This window comes from Palaemon carinicauda, chromosome 2 (genome assembly GCF_036898095.1).
Source record: "Palaemon carinicauda isolate YSFRI2023 chromosome 2, ASM3689809v2, whole genome shotgun sequence".
NCBI lineage: Eukaryota > Metazoa > Arthropoda > Malacostraca > Decapoda > Palaemonidae > Palaemon > Palaemon carinicauda.
This window is the reverse complement of record NC_090726.1, coordinates 102,537,202-102,559,923: the sequence shown is the minus strand read 5'-3', so window position 1 is coordinate 102,559,923 and position 22,722 is coordinate 102,537,202. Positions and strand designations below refer to the sequence as shown.

The window sequence follows — 22,722 nt, the reverse complement described above, 5'->3', positions numbered from 1 at the left end:
ATGCATCTATAATGCTAGTGGTTGGTGCAGATATCCCTGGATAGGTACGCTCCTCGGACACCCCTTTAAGGGTACACTCGGACGCGCGCGACCCTGACGCCAAAAAAAATTCTTGAAAAATCAGTTTTTGCAGTAACCTTCTTTTTTCTTTTGCCAAAAAAACTTCAATGAATGTTTAAAACAACTGTAAAGATAGATACTACTCATCTGCAGAAAAACTATTTATTATAAATATTTAAAAAAATTAAGTAGAAAAAAAGACCTTACATAAAAATTCATAAAAAAAAGTTTATACATATATACACAAATCCTTTTAGGAATTGATTCTTGAATGTTTAGGACACATCTTGATGTATTTTGGATGAAGTCAGACCCATGGAGGTGAAGATCTGAAATAAGAAAAAAAGGGTAACTTTTTTGGCCAAAAAAATTTGTCCAAATTTCATGAATTTTTTTGGGTACCCAAATGAAATAGGAAGTGGCCAATTATTTTAGGTAATAAACATATGTTATCCTAAAATATAAATATGTAAAAAAATCTTCATTATTTTGTAAATTACATTTATATCAGGGGCCATATCTAAAGGTAATTTTTTGAGTACTTAGAAATTTCGTAAAAAAATACATATATTTAATATATAATATGATATTTATGCAGGTAGAAATATACCTTAATATCACAAATTCTATAGGGAACAAGAATATATATATAGATAGGGCAACTTACGCTTCGGATATGTCCACAAAATGGCCGCCAACCACACTGACTCAGACTCCCTAATCTGCCACTTGAAATGTAGGAAGGGTATGTCAATTTCAAGGTGTTATTTACTAATCTAATTATTCTTGGATATGCATAAAAATTGTATGGTGGGTTGCTGGATAATTGTCGATTATTTTACGACTATAAAATTAAAATTCTGACCCAAAAAATTTTTTTTGAAGGGAAATAAAATCGAAAAAAAAAATGTAAAACTATATAATATTTTAGCTAAAAAAAATTGATGATATTCAATCAAAAAAGAAGTAAACAAGATTTTCCGACAAATAAACATCTAGAGGAATCATTACTCTGTGATAGTTCCTTAGTACGTAGTAATTTTGAAAGGAATGGGAAAAAATGAAAAAGTGGCAATCGCAGGAAAATCGAACACATACCTATATATACGCCATATCTGGCTAAAAATAAAGATAGGCATGGGTAGCCAGATCATCTAGAAACACTTTCCAACACTATAAAAATACAAGTTTTGCGACACTACTTGCCAATTCCTTACGGTAACATGACTATGCAAAAAAATGCAAAACAAATAAAAAGGGGCACTCGCGGAAAAATGGCCAACATTCTAATATACGGCATTTCAGAAAAAAAAAAATTTCAGCCACGTACTAGGCAAACCATCAAGGCACATTTTCCGACAAATAAACATCTAAATGAATCATTACTCTGTGATAGTTCCTTAGTACGTAGTAATTTTGAAAGAAATGGGAAAAAAACGAAAAAAATGGCAATCACCGGAAAATCGAACACATACCTATATATACGCCATATCTGGCTAAAAAAAAGATAGGCATGGGTAGCCAGATCATCTAGAAACACTTTCCAACACTATAAAAATATAAGTTTTGCGACACTACTTGCCAATTCCTTACGGTAACATGACTAAGCAAAAAAATGCAAAACAAATAAAAAGGGGCACTCGCGGAAAAATGGCTAACATTCTAATATACGGCATTTCAGAAAAAAAAAATTCAGCCACGTGCTAGGCAAACCATCAAGGCACATTTTCCGACAAATAAACATCTAAATGAATCATTACTCTGTGATAGTTCCTTAGTACGTAGTAATTTTGAAAAAATGGGAAAAACGAAAAAATGGCAATCACAGGAAAATCGAACACATACCTATATATACACCATATCTGGCTAAAAATAAAGATAGGCATGGGTAGCCAGATCATCTAGAAACACTTTCCAACACTATAAAATTATAAGTTTTGCGACACTACTTGCCAATTCCTTACGGTAACATGACTAAGCAAAAAAATGCAAAACAAATAAAAAGGGGCACTCGCGGAAAAATGGCCATTCTAATATACGGCATTTCAGAAAAAAAAATTTCAGCCACGTGCTAGGCAAACCATCAAGGCACATTTTCCGACAAATAAACATATAAATGAATCATTGCTCTGTGATAGTTCCTTAGTACGTAGTAATTTTGAAAAAATGGGAAAAAAACAAAAAAATGGCAATCACAGGAAAATCGAACACATACCTATATATACGCCATATCTGGCTAAAAAAAAAGATAGGCATGGGTAGCCAGATCATCTAGAAACACTTTCCAACACTATAAAAATATAAGTTTTGCGACACCTCTTGCCAATTCCTTACGGTAACATGACTAAGTAAAAAAAGGCAAAACAAATAAAAAGGGGCACTCGCGGAAAAATGGCCAACATTTTATTATACGCATTTCAGAAAACAAAATTTCAGCCACGTGCTAGGCAAACCATCAAGGCACATTTTCCGACAAATAAACATCTAAATGAATCATTACTCTGTGATAGTTCCTTAGTACGTAGTAATTTTGAAAGAAATGGGAAAAAACGAAAAAATGGCAATCACAGGAAAATCGAACACATACCTATATATACGCTATATCTGGCTAAAAAAAAATAGGCATGGGTAGCCAGATCATCTAGAAACACTTTCCAACACTATAAAAATATAAGTTTTGCGACACTACTTGCCAATTCCTTACGGTAACATGACTAAGCAAAAAAATGCAAAACAAATAAAAAGGGGCACTCGCGGAAAAATGCCCAACATTCTAATATACGGCATCTCAGATAAAAAAAAAGACATGCCCGTGTTAGCCCAACCATCAAGGCACACTTCCTAACACATAAACATGAAAAAAAAAACCAATAATATACGGCAATTCCTTACTACGTAGTAAATTTTTACAAATATTGAAAAAAAAACAGAAATTGGCAACCGCAGTTAAATACCCAATATACCAATAACTACGTCGTATCTGACAAAAACAAAGTCACGCATGGGTAGCCAGATCGTCTAGACACACTTTCCAACACTAAAAAAGCAAAAGTTTTACGACACTATTTGGCAATATCTTACGGAAAAATTACTTGGCCAAAAAATGAAAAAAAATGAAAAAGGGGCACTCGCGGTAAAAGGGTCCTCGTGGTAATGAACGACATTTTAACTAAAAAAAAAAATCATGCACATGGTAGCCAAATAATCCACCAAGACTTTCCACAACTGATAACCTATACAAGTTGCACCATTCTACGACAATTTCATAATACGTAATAACTTTGATAATTATGCAAATTACCTTAGAAGGGTAAACTCGGTCGCGCTCGACCCCGACGCGTCTCAGAAATCGGGGAAGGAGTACAGCTACAGCAATGCACATCTGGACACTACTAGAGCGTGTAGGCGAGACACCTGCTGCAGGTCGACCACCCACAAATTCAGTCACGGGGGTGAGTCACGTGAGAAAAACCTCTTTTTTTTTGACGCTCGGGGTCGCGGACGACCCACCGTACCGTTCTAGGGGAATATTTGCAGGACACACAAAAATAAATATGAAGGCGAAAGAGCAAATATAATAGAAAAGTTGGATTTTTTAATGGCAGAATTCCTGGAAATGAAGAAAAGGACATTATATCAGAACAGGAAGGAAGCATGGGGGAATCCATATTATTATCAATATTGAATAATGGGGATGAAACAAAAACCATAATAGTTATGAATACACAGGGTTTAGTCACGAGTAACTCTAAAAGGAAAATAGAGTTCTTAGAAGAACTAAACCAAATTGAAAAAATAGATATGTTAAACATAAGTGAAACATGGTATTCTTAAGAGACTGGCAGTGACGACCAGATAAAGGGTTTCCAAACATATAGATCAGACAGAAAAAATAGGAATGAAGGGAACTGCAATATATGGAAGAGACATATATCAAGGAAAAGTCTGTGAAAAGTACAGCAACACAGAATGTGAATTGATTGCGGTAGAATTTGAATATGAAAAATTAGTGAACATTGTAGTCTACACACCCTCAAATACTAAGGAGTTTAACATAATAATAGAAAAAATAGATGATATATGTAGAAACCATAAAGACTGGAATATACTCCTATCCGGAGATTTTAACTTTCCTTTCGGGGATTGGAAAGAACGGATAGAAGAAAGTGGTTGTATATATACATATAAAAAAAGAGATTTATAGTAGCGTAGCAGATAAGAGACAGTTTGAAAATATTCAAGATATGCTATTGAACATAGTATGCAACAAATAAACCACATTCCAACAAGAAAGGACAATGTCCTAGATTTAGTATTTGTGAATGAGGTGAATTATGTTAAAGAAATAATAGTGTATAACACGGGAATTTCAGACCACAATGTCATAGAATTAATAGTCCATTCCAAAGCAAGTGAACGCAGAGAAAAACAAAGCATATGGAAAATTTAATTTCTATGGTAAGAATATAAAATGGTCAGAAATAAATGAAGAATTGAACAAAGATTGGAAAAATGTATTAGTAAGTGATAGTATGCAGGTAAATACGGATATATTATACAAAATACTGGAGAAAATTGTTGAAAAATATGTACTGAAAAAAAAGAAAGATCAGACATGCATACCAAGAGACAGAAGGATCTTATTTCAGAAAATTAGAAAGTGGAAGATAAATCTTGCAAAAGAAAAAATGTATGGAAAATGATGGAAATAAAAAGTAAGATAGAAAATGCAGAAAAAAAGATTATACGATCGAAAGAAAATGAAAAAGGGGACTTAGAAGAAAGGACACTTCAAAATATCAAGAAAAACCCCAAAGTACTTTATTCCTATGCAAAAAAGATGAATAAAGGGAGATTAGAAATAGGTGCTCTAAAAATTGAAGGACGGTTAACGAATAGAAAAAAGGAAATATGCAACATATTAGCAGAAAAATATAAGAGTGAATTCATGCCAAGAATTGCGAATGAGAATAATGAAACAGAAATGAAAGAAGAAAATAATAAATATCTAACAGATATAGATATTAATGAAGCAGATATTATGCAGGCTATAAGCGAAACTAAAAATCGATCAGCAGCCTGGCCAGATGGAGTTCCAGCGATTTCGTTAAAAAAACTGCACACACTCTCGCGAAGCCGCTTGCAATACTGCTAAGACAAAGTGTAGATATGAGCGAGATATATGTTAAACATAAATTAGTATATATAACCCCTTTTATGAAAGTGTATGAAAGGGTAATAAAAATAATTTGTTTAATATAGGTCAACACAGTTTTGTGCCCGGAAAAAGTACACAAATCCAACTGATAACACACTATGCAAACATATATAAAAATATGAGAAATGAAAAAGACAGATGTGGTATATCTACATTTTGCAAAAGCCTTTGACAAGGTAGACCATAATATATTAGAGAAAAAAATGAGAAAGCATAATATTAAGGGAAACATAGGAAAATGGATAAAAGAATTTCTACACAATAGAAAACAGATAGTGGTTGCAAATGACGAGGAATCAGATGAAGCTCAGGTAATATCTGGCATACCACAGGGTACGGTAGTAGCTGCACTGCTGTTAGTTATTATGCTCTCAGACATAGACTGTAATGTTAAAGGCTCTGTAGTGAGAAGTTTCACCGATGGCACAACAATAAGTAGAGAAATTACTTGTGATGAAGATAGGAACTCATTACAAAGAGATCTAAACAAAACATATGAATGGGCGGAGATAAATAGGATGGTATTTAACTCCAATAAATTCGAATCAATGAATTATGGAAACAGAGAAGGAATGGTATATGCATACAAGGGACCTAATAACGAGACAATCACAAACAAGGAAGCAATTAAAGACCTTGGTGTAATGTTAAACAGGAATATGTTAAGCAACAACCAAATAGCAGCACTGTTGGCTAAATGTAAAGCAAAAATGGGAATGCTATTCAGACACTTTAAAACAAGAAAAGCTGAACACATGATTATGCTGTACAAAACTTATGTACGTAGTACACTCGAGTACTGCAATGTGATATGGTACCCACACTACCAAAAGGATATTGCACAAATAGAGAGTGTACAAAGGTCCTTTACTGATAGAATAGAAGTTAAGGACCTTGACTACTGGGAAAGAATGCAATTTTTAAAATTATCTAGTCTAGAAAGGAGAAGAAAACACTACATGATAATACAAGCATGGAAATAGATCGAAGGAATTACTGAAAACATCAGGGAGCTAAAAATATCAGAAAGAGCAAGCCGAGGTAGATTAATAGTGCCAAAAACTATACCAGGAAAACTAAAAAGGGCACACAGGACATTAATCCACTACACACCAGCATCGATAACGCAGTGACTATTCAATGCGCTACCAGCTCGTCTAAGAAACATATCCGGAGTGAGCGTAGATGTGTTTAAGAATAAGCTCGATAAACACCTAAGATGTATCCCAGACCATCCAAGACAGGAAGATGCAAAATACACCGGAAGATGCATAAGTAAATCTCTGGTGGATATACGAGGTGCCTCACACTGTGGGACCTGGGAGAACCCAAACATAGAATAAGGCAATAAGTAAGTCTCTCTCTCTCTCTCTCTCTCTCTCTCTCTCTCTCTCTCTCTCTCTCTCCTTTTATGGGACTTTTATACATTCAATATAGATAGACTTAGGTGCTCATGGTTTGATCTGCATTTGGGAGGGGGCAATACCGCTTCCTCTCAAGTGCCAATCTGGGCGACCGCCTATACTGATTACGCAGAAATGGTACAAATAAACATATTCAATAAATAAACTCACAGAAACCAAAAAATGTATGAAAATATTTGAAGTCAGACTTTCCTACAAACCGTCCCTTCAGATTTTGTCAACCAACAATACATTAAAAAATAGATAGGAGGTAATTTTAGGGGTAACTGTAAATATAGCCTAAATTTCTAATAATATCACGTTTTTCACTTTGGTTTTACTGTAGTTTTTCATGATGAAAAAAAGATAAATCATATATAGCAACAATTTTGTTTTATTCCTGACATGAAAACTTTTATTCCTTATATATTTACTGAAATTGAAAAGTACATAAGCCTGGGTCCTTTTTTTTGAGGCCCCGTAAAATGTGGAGGCCCCTAAAATGTGGATGCCCCTGGGCAGGTGTCCTCGTTGCCTCCCCTAAATCCGGACCTGTAATGACCAATTTGCTTCTGAAATTAGGTATCACAGATCTTGTTGGAAAAATTATACAGTATACGTCCATTGTATAAGGAAGAATGTGGTGATTCTGAATTACGCCTTCAGATTGTGTTTTATAGAAGGTCAACACATGTTCTCCCATGAAGAGCCTCAGTTTATAATCTGGCGAAGGAATCCGGTCGAAAAAGACATCTCTACATTAAGTTAGGAAGCAGAAGTAAAAGGTTTGTCTTATTGATTATTCTCATATATTACCCACAACAAATTCCTTTCAAAACTCAGTTGTCATTAAGTGTACATTTACTCACAAGAACTTGTGAGATAGTTGAAGTACTGTGGAACCTGTACCATGATGTAAGCTATTAAGATGTTCGAAATCCGTATGCACCATGAGCAAACTGTGACATAAAAACAATTCTGCTTGCAGTTATGAACTGGCTTTTGGCTATGCACTTACAGCCGTCTTAAACAATGATGATGTTGTGATGACACTTTGACTGGAGCAAACACATCTCATAGAGTAAATGTCATGTTTGTTCAGCCTATTAGTATTGCTATCAATGACTCCATTAAACACTATGATAAGCTGTTCACAAAATGTAAGCTCCAAGATCTAAAAAAAAACTCCTTGAAGTCCACACAAAGTACAACCTTACAAAACATTCAAGCATCACTAACCAGCTGTAAGACCAACAACTGACATTACCGCTGACACAGCAAAGCTGGAAGTAAAAACCCAAACTGTATATATCAATATTTGGGCATGGATGGATGACCTGAGGAAATGTGTTTCACCCCAAACTTATAAAATGGGAGCTTTTACAGGGTCACAAGCTAATGTTCATAGTTCTGTCACCAAAAGCAAAGCGTACTACTTTCCAACTTACCCAAAACCCGCTTAGAAAGCTGTTCTTATGAAGATATGTGTCATGTGGTACAAGCAACTCATCAAAATGCCATGCGATTCATTTAGTTAATTGGGGATTATCCAGTCTATGCTCTTATTGCTGAAATTAGGAATGTACATCCTAAAAAGTTTGAACGGATCCTTCCATTCCTTGCTTCCTTTCTTACACAGATGTCCTATATGTCAGCAATAAGCAAATTATTCAAGGGATCTGGACTAGAAGAGGTGATTGTCGTAGTCACTGTAATAGCAGAAGGTTCCATTGAGCAAGCACTGAAGTGGAAGCATTACAAGAGAGGCATTCATTACCTTGAATTAGTGTACAAACTACTGACACGAAAAATAACTCAATATGGCTTTGAAAATAGGTTATCTATTTCTCCGGACTTCGAAAAAAAATAAAACTTCTTGGAACACCTGGAGAACATAAAAAATATGAATTATGTGATACCTATAAAAGTTTACCAACAGATCTAGAGGTATCTCGATTTGCAGGAGCAGCGTTTGTCATAGTTGAAAAAACTGGAAGTTTTGTGACAACCTACTGGCTTAGCTTTATGAAAATGATTGGGGTTCTGTTATCAAATATTCATACCTTGCATGCTCTGGACTTGATCCTTCAAATGTTCATTCATAATGATGTTACCATGGTTGTAGATATACGAAGGAAAGAAATATGGAAGATGGCTTACAAAGTTCTGACTTGATATTTGTTCCTTACCTGAGAATAAAGTTCAATACGTGTATGAAGGACTATTTTCATGCTTACCCTTGGACCTCTTGATTGAGATAACGATGGACAAGGGATCCAAAATGTAGGCTGGAAGGTGCTACATCCTGAAAAAATAAAAAATGCTACTATTTTATGTAAGGTCAGCAAATTTTATTAACAGAGTAAAAGTTTCTCCGCATACTCTGTCCAATCTGAACTCTTCTGCGAAAGGTAATGTTGAAAATCCCAGTTCTTGTCTTCCAATTAAGGAACAGGTCATATGTAGGGATCAATGTTTGACAGAGTTTGCATCTTGTGATATTTTTGGCCGCTTACATTATCTTAACCTAGACCTTTTCCGAAATCTGGTTTTATCTTTAGGTTTTACTAGAACATTGGACAGACAGGGGTAAAATATATTGATTTCAGTTTTGGAATTCTTATTATGCATAATGCAACGTAGAATCCGTATGGAATTATGTGTGTAATACATGGAAAAAAACTTATGTTCACTGAGAATTTTGAATATATTTCCAATATATTGAAAATATGAATATTCTTTGTAATGGGCATAAAAATTTTATGTTTAGATACCATGCATATATTTTTGTGGGTACTTGTTAAGAAGCAACTTTTGTTTGGGTACGCATAGCTTATATATATGTACCCTTTGCTCACATGTATATATACAGTACATTGGTTGCTCTTTTAAGGGCGAAGAATGCCAGAAATACAATGTTCATTGCACGCAACATTTGTAGGTATTAGAGTTTTTATCTTCTGCTACTACGTATGCCTTTGTATATTTGTTTTTAGTAAAGGATGGCAGGTTATGCATATCTTAAAAAAAAAATATAACATATCTATATTTTTAACGATTTGTTTTCATTCAGAAATAAGGCTGATCAACCATTCCAATGTTTAATCTATGTGTTCAGATATAATGACTTAATAATGTACGTAATCAGTAGGTCCATTCTTCAGTAGAAAGTTATGCAACTAGGTTTGTAAAGATCTGGAGAGTCATGGCCAAATGATGTACCTCACAATCTTTAAGAGAATACATAAGAAGAAATCCACCTCAAAGGCATAGTGAAATGACTAAAAATAGTATATGCACAGGAATATTAATCAAACAAATAAACGGCAAAAATGTTGATATTTATAAAGGTAACATGAGACTTGTATGGTGTCATCTGATATTTAGTATACCTTGAAACCTTTAATAAGGAAATAATCTTAATATTCATATTTTTCAGAAATGATGAAAAGAAACAATATCTTTTATTGCCTTCTGGGTCGGTGCCAGGATACATAACCATCATGTCTTCGGAGCATCCCCATCTGCGTTTGTTAGGGCAATATCAGTTTCAATCACTCCAATCGAAAGATAAGTAAGTCGCCATCATCTATTCATGCTTGTGTTAATATTCTACTGCCTTTTTAATACTTCACATTTTAAATATGAAATTAAAAAAAAAGAGGATCATGTTTTTCTCTTTCGCACATGAAATCGGAACCAAATGAGATATTTAGTTTGTTTTTCTTAATATTTTGATAATCTTTAGCATGAGCTCCTTTTGTTTCTAGTCCATCATTGAGACCTTCTTTTCCTACCATGCTTCCGGGAGATAACATGTTTCATTCAACCGGGAAATTCTTTGTGGCTTCTAAGTCTAATACTAACATTTCATGGTTTTTCTCATCTTTTTTATGAGTAGATACCAAAATAACGATACCAAGAGAACGTGGTAGTTAGTAAGTGGACTAAGTCCTGGCAGGATTAGTTAACAATTCCATGTAGTTTTAGATAAAAATCACGAAAAGAACTATTTACGAAAAATAAAAACTGGTTCAGCCATCAGTTTTTTCTTATTATCCGGTGATAATTAGCATCTGTAACTATTACGACATTATCTGACGATTGATAAATACGGTAATCATTCACCATTTCCAATTCTTTAATGTTTCCAGATGGTACTCGTAACTTTGTAATTATCCATATCATTATTATTATTATTATTATTATTATTATTATTATTATTATTATTATTATTATTATTATTGTGTGTGATACTGCCACACACATCCATGTAATAAATGTAATGGAGGGTGACCATTTAAACCAGTAGGTTCTTTAAAATCCCGTATAATGAAGACAAACGGACATAAATGTGACAAGCAGCGGGGAACAGGCCCATGCTTGTCGATACAGTGACCACTGAACAACGACTGACTACTATATGCACATGGCGGAAAGAAAAGCAGTGTTGACACATACAATTACATTGTTGCCACGATGCATAATGAAAAAGTGGTCTTACAGTATATGTAATGGGAAAAGATAAATGGAAATAAATATCATTCTTCTACAAAATAATAATAAAGCAAATGTAATGTTCATAACTGTACGTAATGTAAATAATATACGGCATAATATTAGATATCTATACACCTCCCTCCCCCTTTACGCTCGTAGCAGTGTCTTGAGCGGAACGGTAATGTCTCTGAGCTAGTCGAGGTGAATGGCGAGGGATATTGGAGGGTTCGGATGATGGCTCTCTTTCCTGGCCAGAACAAGGGGACACAGGGTCTTGGGGAGAGGTGTCATCACTTATATTAGTCACTGGGCGTAAATGTCGTCAGTTTCGAAACCATACACAACCACTTGGAAGGCGTACTTCATACCTTCTGGGCATTCCGCGGCCCATCACGGTACCAATCTTGTCCCATCGAAGTGTCGTTGCATCCTGTATCCTCACTCGTTGGCCGATGGTGAGCTTGGGTAGATGATGGGGCATGAGAGTTGTAAAGGCTCACAGCCTGGTCGGTTTGGGCAGCAGTGCGGCGGTCGTAATCTTCGGTCTTGGTTTGCCACTCCTCTTTGAATGATCTGGGGTGGGCTGGAACACAAGTGCGGAGAGGATGGCCATAGAGAATCTGCGCAGGGGAGCATCCAGCAGGGTTCGGTGTATTCCAAAGCTCCATCAGTCCTCTATCAAAGGCTTCACAATCTATGTTCCCGGATGGGGCGGTCTTGAGGATAAGGTGTTTCACAGCTTTCACGGCAGCTTCTGCGTGTCCATTAGACTGAGGGTAATGTGGAGATGTGATGATGTGATGAACTCCCCAGCGGTCAGCAAATTGCTTGAAGTTGTGGCTGGAAAATGGGGGTCCTCCATCAGTTCGTAAGCGGAGTGGAACACCAACCTCGCGGAAGAAAACACAGAACATTCTTGTAACTCTGGCTGTAGCTGTGTCACGTCCACAGGGAACAACCACAGGCCAGCCTGAAAGTCTATCTGCAATAACAAGGAAGGATTTCCCTGCTACGTGGAAGAAGTCAGCCGACACGCTTTCAAAGGGCCGGGATGGGTGGTCGTCACACATGTAAGGTTCCTGTTGCTGACTAGGGAGAAGCTGTTGGCAGGCCTCACAGCTTTCTACTTTACTCTTAATATCTGCATTGATGCCTGGCCAGAATACTGTCTGCATTGCACGACGTCGAGTAGCTTCAATCCCTCGGTGGCTGTCGTGGAGTCGATCCAAGGTGTGTCGACGGAGGGCTGCAGGGATGACGATCCGGGGTCCGTACAATACCAACTCTCCTTCCGCGTAAAGGTTATCCCGCAGCTTCCAATATGGGAGGGTGGAAGCGTGGAGATCATAGCGGTTGGTGGGAAAGCCATTGGATACGTAGTGAACGAGACGACTGTAATCTTGATCCTGAGATGCGGCCATGCGGATTTCTTGTAGAGACTTATCCTCTTCGATGATGGGTCCTGTTGCCTGGTCGTCAGTATAAGTGGCGGTGCTGGCAACGATACGCCTGACATGTGCAGTCGAAGTAGTGCATTCTTTTTCATCTTCAGGTGTGGGGCGACTGGTTGGGGAGCGAGACAGGGCGTCTGGTATGCAAAGTTGTTTCCCTGCGTGCCATACTGCAATGAAGATGTAGGGGGGCACTTTCATCTTGAAACGTTGAAGGCGTGGATTCTCAATAGCATCCAGAGTGTAGTGATTGAGAATCGGTATCAAGGGACGATGATCAGTCATTAAGGTGAAATGCTGAAGTCCGGACAAGTAGAGGCGGTACTTAGCTATAGCCCAAGTGACTGCAAGTAGCTCCAGCTCTATAGTGGCGTAACGAGTCTCAGTATCCGTAAGGAAACGAGAGCCACACTGGACGAGACGCATCTGACCTCGGCCGTTATCTTGAAGTAGGGTATAACCGAGACCATATAGGTGTGAGGCATCTGTTTGTAGAACTACAGGCGAGGCAGGATTGAAGGGTGCTAGGACAGGAGGTGAAGTCAGAGCTGTCTTGACTTTCTTAAATGCTCGCTCATGCTCAGGCGTCCAGACGAATGAGCGTTTGGGGCTCATAAGTGGGCGTAGAGGCTGTGCTGCTGCTGCGATGTCTGGAGTGAAGTCGGCAAGTTGATTGACAAGACCCATAAACGACCTGACATCTGTCACGTTAGATGGTGTAGGAAAGTCCCGTATAGCTGATACCTTGTCAGGGTCTGCTGCAATACCATCGGATGATAAGACATAACCGCAAAAGTTAACTTTAGGGCGGCTACAGTGAACTTGTCCTTGTTGAGGGTTATGCCATATTGACGGCATCTGGTCAGCATCTGGTGCACGTGTTGTAGGTGGGAAGGGAGATCCTCGTCGGAAAGGAGGATATTATCTACAACTTTCACACAGTTGGGAACACCTTGTAGTGCCATATCTCCACGGAGGCAGTATGCATCACCTGTTGCTGAAAATCCCATTGGCCCACGACAGTGCTGGAATCCACCGTACGGAGTTATAAATGTAGTCAGGTGGCGGTCCTCTTCTGCCAACTCCATTTGCCAATAGCCATGCAGGGCATCCGCTGTGGTGAAATACTTTGCAGTAGGAGAGATATTGCGGACAGCATCATGGGGCGTTGGTGATGGGTGTGTAGGGCGGGCTACTTGAGAATTTAGATGGGTGTGATCCACAGTGATGCGCACACCTTTGTCCTTGGGTACCAAGACCATGGGATGGCACCATTCAGAGGGTTTGTCGCCTGCTGGTCTGATGATTCCTTGTTGCACCAAGGAGTCAAGTTCTTCTTTCACTTGATCTCTGAGAGCAAACGGAATGGGCCTGGGCGTATGGACAGCGAAGGGTGTAGCGCCAGGTTTCAGGTGAATCCTCATTGGAGAGCCTGCCATTTTCTTTAGTGGCTAGGTTTGTAGATCCTTCTTGGATATGAGGACGTCACTGAAGTGCCGAAGAAAATAGTCCTTAATAGCTGCAGGTGACGTCATGGCGGAGGCAGGAAACTGAGCGCATCTGTTGACATGTGTTACCTTGAGGATAGGCTTCGGGAAGTCCGGTGACACTATGGCAAGGGCTCGGCAATGTTCACGAGAGAGGAGGGGAGTCTGGATATCCTCATGAACATGTATGGTTGCTGAGCAAGACTTGTTGCCAAGACGAAGTTTTGCCTGGAAGTATCCTACAGCCGGTGTCATGGGGGATCCATCTGCTGTCACAACGTCTGTCATGGGTGGAGGTTCAAGGCTTGCCCGAGGTATGCCGAGTGCATCTAGATGTATGGTGCCAATTACTGTGATGTCTGCTCCTGTATCGGGGATGAGCTGGATATGTGATGATATATCGCCAAATGACAGAGAGACAGTGACTGGTGTGGGGGACTCACTACCCGAATTATCATCCACGAAACGGCAGCTGGTGTTTGACTTAGTAGTAGGAGGTGAAGCTGTATATCCAGTCTGACTTTTCTTGGTAGACATACACAACTTCTCAAAATGTCCCTGTTTCTTGCAGTTATTGCACTGAGCTTCCTTAGCAGGGCATTTCTGAGTGCGGGGCCAATGACCTGTTCGTCCACAGTTATTGCATGATGAACCAGTGGCTAGGCATTGTCCGGAATCGTGTTTGCAAGAGCAATATTGACAAGGGTCACAGTTATGAGACTGGTGAGAGCGTTGATCAGGAGATCGATGAGAAGTCCTCTTCTGTAGACGCTGGTTCTTCTTGTATGTAGATACTGCGTTGACTTGGCTAGGGGAAGATGCAATGGCTGATGCAGTTGCACATGTAGATTCGTAGGAGCGGCAGCGTGTCACAAACTCTGCGAAGGTAGATGAGGGTTGGAGGGGGATTAGGCGTTGTATTAACTCTTCGTCTCTCACACCCATCAAATTTACCATCTGCAATTGCCGTTCAGTGCAAGAGGTGGGGTTGCCAGTGCGTAAGTCCACTTCATCAGCGAGATCCTTGAGGCGTGCGTAGTAGTCTGCAAATGATTCTCCGACAGCTTGTTTACAAGACAACAATTCCCTGCGTCGTAAGGCTTCATTTCTAAGGCTACGAAAGTGCTTCTGCAGTGTATCCAACACCTCTGTAAGGGAAAGTGATGTGTTGGGAGGGATGCCCAGTGTATGCATAAGCAGGCGCTGGACGTCCAGGGAGATGCAGGTTCTCAGGTGAATCAGCTGGGAAGTTTGATGTAATCTATCAAGTCCAACTAATGCTGCATAATCCTCAAAACGCAGTCTCCATTGGCGAAATACTTGATACGTTGAATCTTGTTGCAAGAGAGGTGGAGGATGGACTGTAGGCTTGCTAGAAGTCGTAGGTGTATGCACAGAGAAGTCAGGGGTTGGGGGAACAGGTGTAACAGGAGGTGCAATTATGGGGTTAGGTTGCTGGGGTTGCGATGCCGCAATCTGTCCTGATAGCAAGGAGAAAAGGGACATGAACCGCTGGTTGTCTTCCTGTCTTGATTGTTCCATCTGTAGTCTGAAGGTCTGCTCCTCTTGTCATTCCCGGTCTTGTTCTTGCAGGCTGGAAGTCTGTAGAAAATGGATGAGATGAAGTATATCATTACTGTGGTCTCCTGACCTATTGGGAGTCAGGGGAGGAGGGAGAGTGCTGGTATCTTCATCAGCAGTGGGGAGGTGCAAAGGTACTTCGTCCGTCGTCAGACCCTCCGTTTGATCCTCTGCCTGATCCTCCGTCTGATCCTCTGTCTGATCCAATAAATCAATTAGCTGCTCCTCTTGCTCAGCCATGTTGAGTTTGGTGTCGTAATAAATGTAATGGAGGGTGACAATTTAAACCAGTAGGTTCTTTAAAATCCCGTATAATGAAGACAAACGGACATAAATGTGACAAGCAGCGGGGAACAGGCCCATGCTTGTCGATACGGTGACCACTGAACAACGACTGACTACTATATGCACATGGCGGAAAGAAAAGCAGCTTGAAGTATCGGTTTCGAAGTTAATATGGCCTTCCTTTGACCTTTCCTTCTTTCTGGGTCTTTGATAACGTAGTTCATGTCACTGCTCTCCTCCAAAATCCGGAATGGTTCTTGGAACTTGTTGGCGAAAGGGAATCTCCTTATCAGTAAGTAGATTAATGCCTGTTGTCCTACTGTAAACTGTCTGTTAGTACTTTCTATGCCAAACCTTTTCTTCGTTTTTCCTTGACTCGTTTTCACGCGTTTAAGGAGAATTTCCTTACCTCGCTGATCCTTTTCCTCAAATCCTTGACATTTCCTCCATCTTTTCCCTCTCAATCTCTCCTTTTTTCTGCTAACATTTAAATCGGTCCTTTGCTAAAAGGCTCTGCTTGTATTTCAATCGGGTGTAAGGGAGCTTTCTCGATGTACTCGTTGGGCTTTCTAGCAATCTGAAAAACGAGACATGCATGGTAAAACTGGCTCACATCCTTATGCATGCCAGGCCAGGAAAAGTGTTTCTTAATCTTCTTTGCCGTCTTCCTTAATCCTATGTGTCCCGTCTTGTGCGCTTTGGCGATCACCTATCTTTTCAAAGGGGCTGGAATCAATATCTGACAGTATATCGCCCATTCGTTAATCCCAGGGATTTCAGCAGGCCTATGCTTCCTCATAAGCAACCCATCTTTTAGATAATAACAAATGGGAGGCTGCTGCACCTCCGTCTCATCAACCACACAGTGCAATAACTCTGTTAATGTCGCATCCTTCCGTTGCAATCCTATCAGCCTTTTCCTACTCACATGTCCTACTTCTAATGCTGAGTTTTCAATTTTTTCTTCAATATCCATTGTTTTTTTTTCTTCATGTTCAGTCATGTGTCATTCCTCTTCTCTCGGGCTTATTCGAGAGTTCTCTGCTTGCGTACCGTCAAGTGAATCCTCTTCTTCTGAAAACATATCCTCCAAGTTCATTGCTCCCTCAGTTTCTGTTTCTTCTTTTTTAGCCACTTTCTTCGTTATCCTCCTAGTCGTCACACAACTAGGAAACAGATGCTGGTCGTCCTTTTCAAGTTCAGTCGTAGGACTATACTTCAATGGTTTCTTTGTTACAGTGGGACAAGGACCAAACATCCCTCCACCATCTTTATTACCCAGCAGAACTTATGCTCCTTTATTATCATTATTATTATTTTTATTATTATTATTATTATTATTATCATTATTATTATTATTATTATTATTATTATTACTATCAATATTATTATTATTACTAGCCAACCTACAACTCTAGTTGGAAAAGCAAGATGCTATAAGCCCAAGGGCTACAACAGGGAAAAATAGCCCAGTGAGGAAAGGAAATAAGGAAATAAATAAATTATGAGAATAAACTAACAATATATCATTCTAAAAACAGTAACGGCGTCAAAACAGATATGTCCTATATAAACTATTAACAATGTCAAAAACAGATATGACATATAAACAATAAAAAGACTCATGTCACCCTGGTCAACATAAAAACATCTGCTCCAACTTTGAACTTTTGAAGTTCTACTGATTCAACTATCCAATTAGGAAGATTATTCCACAACTAGGTAACAGCTGGAATAAAACTTCTAGAATACTGTGTAGTATTGAGCCTCATGATGGAGAAGGCCTGGCTATTAGAATTAACTGCCTGCCTAGTATTACGAAGAGGATAGAATTATCCAGGGAGATCTGAATGTAAAGGATGGTCAGATTTATGAAAAATCTTATGCAACATGCATAATTAACTAATTGAACGACGGTGCCAAAGATTAATATCTAGATCAGGAATAAGAAATTTAATAGACCGTAAGTTTCTGACCAACAAATTAAGATGAGAATCGGCAGCTAAAGACCAGACAGGAGAACAATACTCGAAACAAGGTAGAATGGAAGAATTGAAACACTTCATCAGAATAGATTGATCACCGAAAATCTTGTAAGACTTTCTCAATAAGCCAATTTTTTGTGCAATTGAAAAAAACACAGACCTAATGTGTTTCTCAAAAGTAAATTTGCTGTCAAGAATCACACCTAAAATTTTAAAAGAGTCATACAAATTTAAAGAAACATTATCAATACTGAGATCCGGATGTTGAGGAGCCACCGTCCTGACCAATCATACTTTGAGTTTTGTTAGGATTCAACTTCATACCCAATAATTTGCACCATGCACTAATTTTAGCTAAATCTCTATTAAGGGATTCACTAACCCCAAATCTACATTCAGGGGATGGAATTGATGCAAAGAGAATAGCATCATCTGCATATGCAACAAGCTTGTTTTCTAGGCCAAACCACATGTCATGTGTATATAGTATGAAAAGTAATGGGCCAAAAACACTACCCTGTGGAACACTGGATATCACATTCCTATACTCACTATGGTGCCCTTCAACAACAGCTCTTTGAGATCTATTTCTTAAAAAGTCAATAATAATGCTAAGAAACCACCCACCCACTCCCAACTGTTTGAGTTTGAAAACAAGGGCCTCATGATTAACACGGTCAAAGGCAGCTCTAAATTCAAGGCCAATCATACGAACTTCCTGACCACAATCAAAGGATTTCTGTACAGCATTGCAGATTGTAAAAAGGGCATCAGATGCTCCAAGGCCTTTACGAAAACCAAATTGCAAACTAGGGAGTAGATGATTACCTTCAGCAAACCTATTAAGATGTTTTGCCAGAAGACGTTCAAAAACTTCAGATAATATGGGAGTTATGGAAATTGGGCGGTAATCAGTTGGACTTGAGCTACCAGAAACACATTTACATAGAGGAGTAACATTACCAATTCTCCAACAAGTGCTAAAAGCTCCTCTTCTTGCCAACTTGCGCAAAATAACTGATAACTTTGGAGCTAGGAAATCTGCTGTCTTTATAAAAAACAAGGGAAAAATACCATTTAACAGCCAATGAATCCTTTACTCCAAAATTAAAATGACCTGTCACCAACTTGCATGACAGTTTCAAACGGTAAAGAGGGCTGACCTCTTCACCTCCTATTCCCTTCAAAATGACTGAGTCTACTGCGAGAGACTGTTCCACTAACCGGTGTACACCTCGTGTCACCACACTATGGTTACAACCTGTGTCTCGCAATATCTTGACCGGGTTTGCTCACTCCCATAGATTGCAGCTAACATACCCTCATAAATATACGGTTTAAAGGCATCCACACTATTTGGGTTTATCCTGTTCACCATGCAAACGTTAGCTGGCTTATTTTCCACGTCGTTCCTTCCCAATTATTTCTTCATCTTCGCATTCTGTAAAGTTGAATTATCCTTAACCATTTGGGCGACTGCTTTCGGTTGGTTCGACCAACATTCCTTACTGATATGGCCTCTCTTGCCACACTTACAACAGACAATATAGCCTTCCGCATGCCTTTCACGATATTCGAAGGCAGACAATTCGACAATTGTTGCTGAGGTACTATTGCATTCAGTTTTGGAACAGAACCAGTGCTACTTCCGCTGTAACTATTGAACTTGTACCCATAGTTATTACTGAACTGGTTCCCATGGTTCAATGTATACTTGACACTTGGTTGGAACAACGGTTGAAAGGCTTCATCAAGTTTCTCTCTCTCTCTCTCTCTCTCTCTCTCTCTCTCTCTCTCTCTCTCTCTCTCTCTCTCTCTCTCTCTCTCTCTCTCTCTCTCTCACGTACGTTCGAATATGTTCAGGAATCCCTCGTAAATATTGTTCTAATACTATCAGTTATAAATAAGCAATATCCCTCATGTTAGCAGCCTCTATCCATCTTTTAAAATATCATCGTACATTATAAGCGTAATCCAGGAAAGTAATTTTCTCGTCCTTCCGCAAACTTCGGAATCTTTCATCATAATATTCAGGGGTCATCTGATACACTTGATACACGCTCCTCTTCACCTCTTGATACTCCTTTCTCTGGTCCTGCGACAAGGAAAGATATGCACTGCTTCCTTTTCCAATCAAGACACTCTGATATAACACAGACCATTTACCTTCTGGCCATTCCATCCTCGATGCGACTGTTTCAAAATGATCAAAGAAATTTTAGGAAGCCTCATCTTTGAATTTTGGAATTAACCTCTGGGCGTTCGTCACATTAAACACGAGATCGTGATTAGCCGAGGTCATCTCTATCTGCATTGCCGACCATGCACGAGCATTCAAAAACTCCAACTCCCTTGCATGTCTTGTAATCTCTCATGGTTCTTCCTTCTTCTTTTCTTCTCGTTCTCTCTCTCGTTTTGCATCCATTTCCCTAGCATGTCTTGCAGTCTCTCTAGCTTCTTCTGCCTCTCTTTCTTCCCGTCTTGCTTTCATTTCCCTTGCACGTCATGCTTCATCTCCCTCTTCTTCTTCTTTTTTAGCTTCCCCTTCCCTCGCACATCATGCTTCTTCTCTCTCTTCTGCCATCGTCTTCAACTTAATCAAATTCTCTTCCGCTGCATTTCGTCGAATCTCAGCCTCTATATTCCTGTCTTCTTTCGTCACTTCTGTTTGTTGGTCTTTGCTTCGCTATAAATTCTGCTTCAGTCTCATCCAACAATTCACGAGCTGCTGCAATATTTTCTTCCAACAAATCTCATCATCACTTTTAAGGCTAGACAGTTGATATGAGCTGTAAGGGAGGCGGCCGGAATGCTAATATATGGGGGTATAGGAAGAAAAACACAAAATCCTGAAAAAAAAATCACTGAGTTTCGTATGGCAATGGAGAATGCGTAGGCCTATACGATATATTTTGTCACAATTCCTCTACTTTCATAGTTACAGAGTAATTAGTAAAAGTAACTCAATAAACCATAAAAATTGTTCCCTACAAGAAAATGCAGTATTTCTTCTGGTTTCGTAAATTTGATAATCATTACATTATAATGTAGAAGAAATTGTGAACAGTGGCATTTGTATAGCTTCCACGAGTCACAAACGATGCATTAGGTTAAAAAAAGAAAATATTACACTCTGAAAATTTTATAATCACTTATTTCATTGGTAATTAATTCATGAAAATATTAATCTTGATAATTAATGATAATAGTTAACCTTTAACACTAATGCTTCAACTCTTGATAAAATTTACTGAAAAGTTACTGATACTCTTACGCATTTTGAATCACACAAGGTAATAGAACAGTTAATCCAAAATAAATGTTTTCACCTAAATCTCACAAGGCCTATTACAAAGATTTATGCTAAACCAGCAATTATATTAACACAACACACCCGAATATTATTCAAAGTTTCACCAACGTTTGAACACACTACACAGGCTATGTTGGATAAAAACTTATTCACTTTGGAGAAGACACACACTCGAGAAATTTGCGAGAGAGAGGCAAACATTGGCTCTTTTTGGATCTCTTCAGCTGCTTATGATATCCTAAGGGGGCATAAGTATTGACTTAAAACTTCTAAATAGTTTTTTATAAATTATTCTTGTGGCTTGAAGACAAGCTCTATCGGCGCCAAAGCTGCCAAATAAGTCTATTGAAAAGGAGAACTAATTTCGCTTGCAAGGCAACTTTCTCCCAGCTAACTCCTCCCACCTACACCTAGAAACATTAAAAAAAGATAAAAGTAACTCTGGGTTTTCAAGAACATTCTTAACTCGTGGAAATATGACATGACGCAATACCTCGTGAAAACATAAAAAAATACACAAGTCCTCGTTATCAAACCTTGTATATATGTTTTGTACAGCATACTTAGATATATTATATGACTTTGTTAAACACACACACACACACACACACACACATATATATATATATATATATATATATATATATATATATATATATATACATGTACATATATATATATATATATATATATATATATATATATATATATATATATATATATATATATATATATATATATATATATATTTATGTGTGTGTGTATTATCATTATTATGATTTCAATGATAAGCCATTGCCTCTTTTGGGAAGCATCTACAAATGAAATTTTCTTTATGTGATCCAAAAGAAATCTTTAGTAAATTAAGAAAACTGATGAACTTAGACATTAACAAGTTTTTTTTTTTTTTGTGTGAAATAATTTCATACTAACAATTTGATTAAATGTTAATCCTTTAATACTGACCACTATGGTACCTTTGTCTCATACTGCTTAAGGTTATTGGCAAATCTTCATGAATCTTATGGAAGATAAACAATTGAGGGATATGCAGACAATGTTCTGAATAATCCTAAATACCATTGTTGAGTTAACTACTACTGAATAAAAGGTAAAGCCTGGAGACTATAAAGAAGATGCAGAAGAGATGTTGTAATCACGTAAGATCAGAAAGTGAATTAAATATGAAGCATGATTACAAATGGTCCGGATAATTTACCATAAGGTTACTAGTACAGTTGGCCTTTTGAATTTTGCTGCTCGTCATCCTAAAACTTACACCTCTTTCACACCAGCTTTCGGAAAAGCTCGTACAGGCTCGGACGGGAAGTTTTTTGCCGTTCACGGCCGTGTACTGACTTTTCATCCGATGGCACTTCGTCCGACGAGACTTCGTCCACATCTTATTGTCCAATGTCTTCTCGTCCGATGAACTTTTG

The 22,722-nt window shown here is 38.4% G+C and overlaps 1 protein-coding gene across 2 annotated transcripts in view; it reads left to right on the top strand.

Moving 5' to 3' along the window:
* The window catches only part of LOC137619445 (uncharacterized), a 465,634-nt gene that overhangs the window by 348,465 nt on the left and 94,447 nt on the right, over nt 1-22,722 (top strand). For both annotated transcript variants that reach the window (XM_068349510.1, XM_068349505.1), the window contains exon 3: nt 10,121-10,255. In XM_068349510.1, coding sequence (XP_068205611.1) covers nt 10,121-10,255 — 135 coding nt within the window. The remainder of the gene's footprint in view (nt 1-10,120; nt 10,256-22,722) is intronic.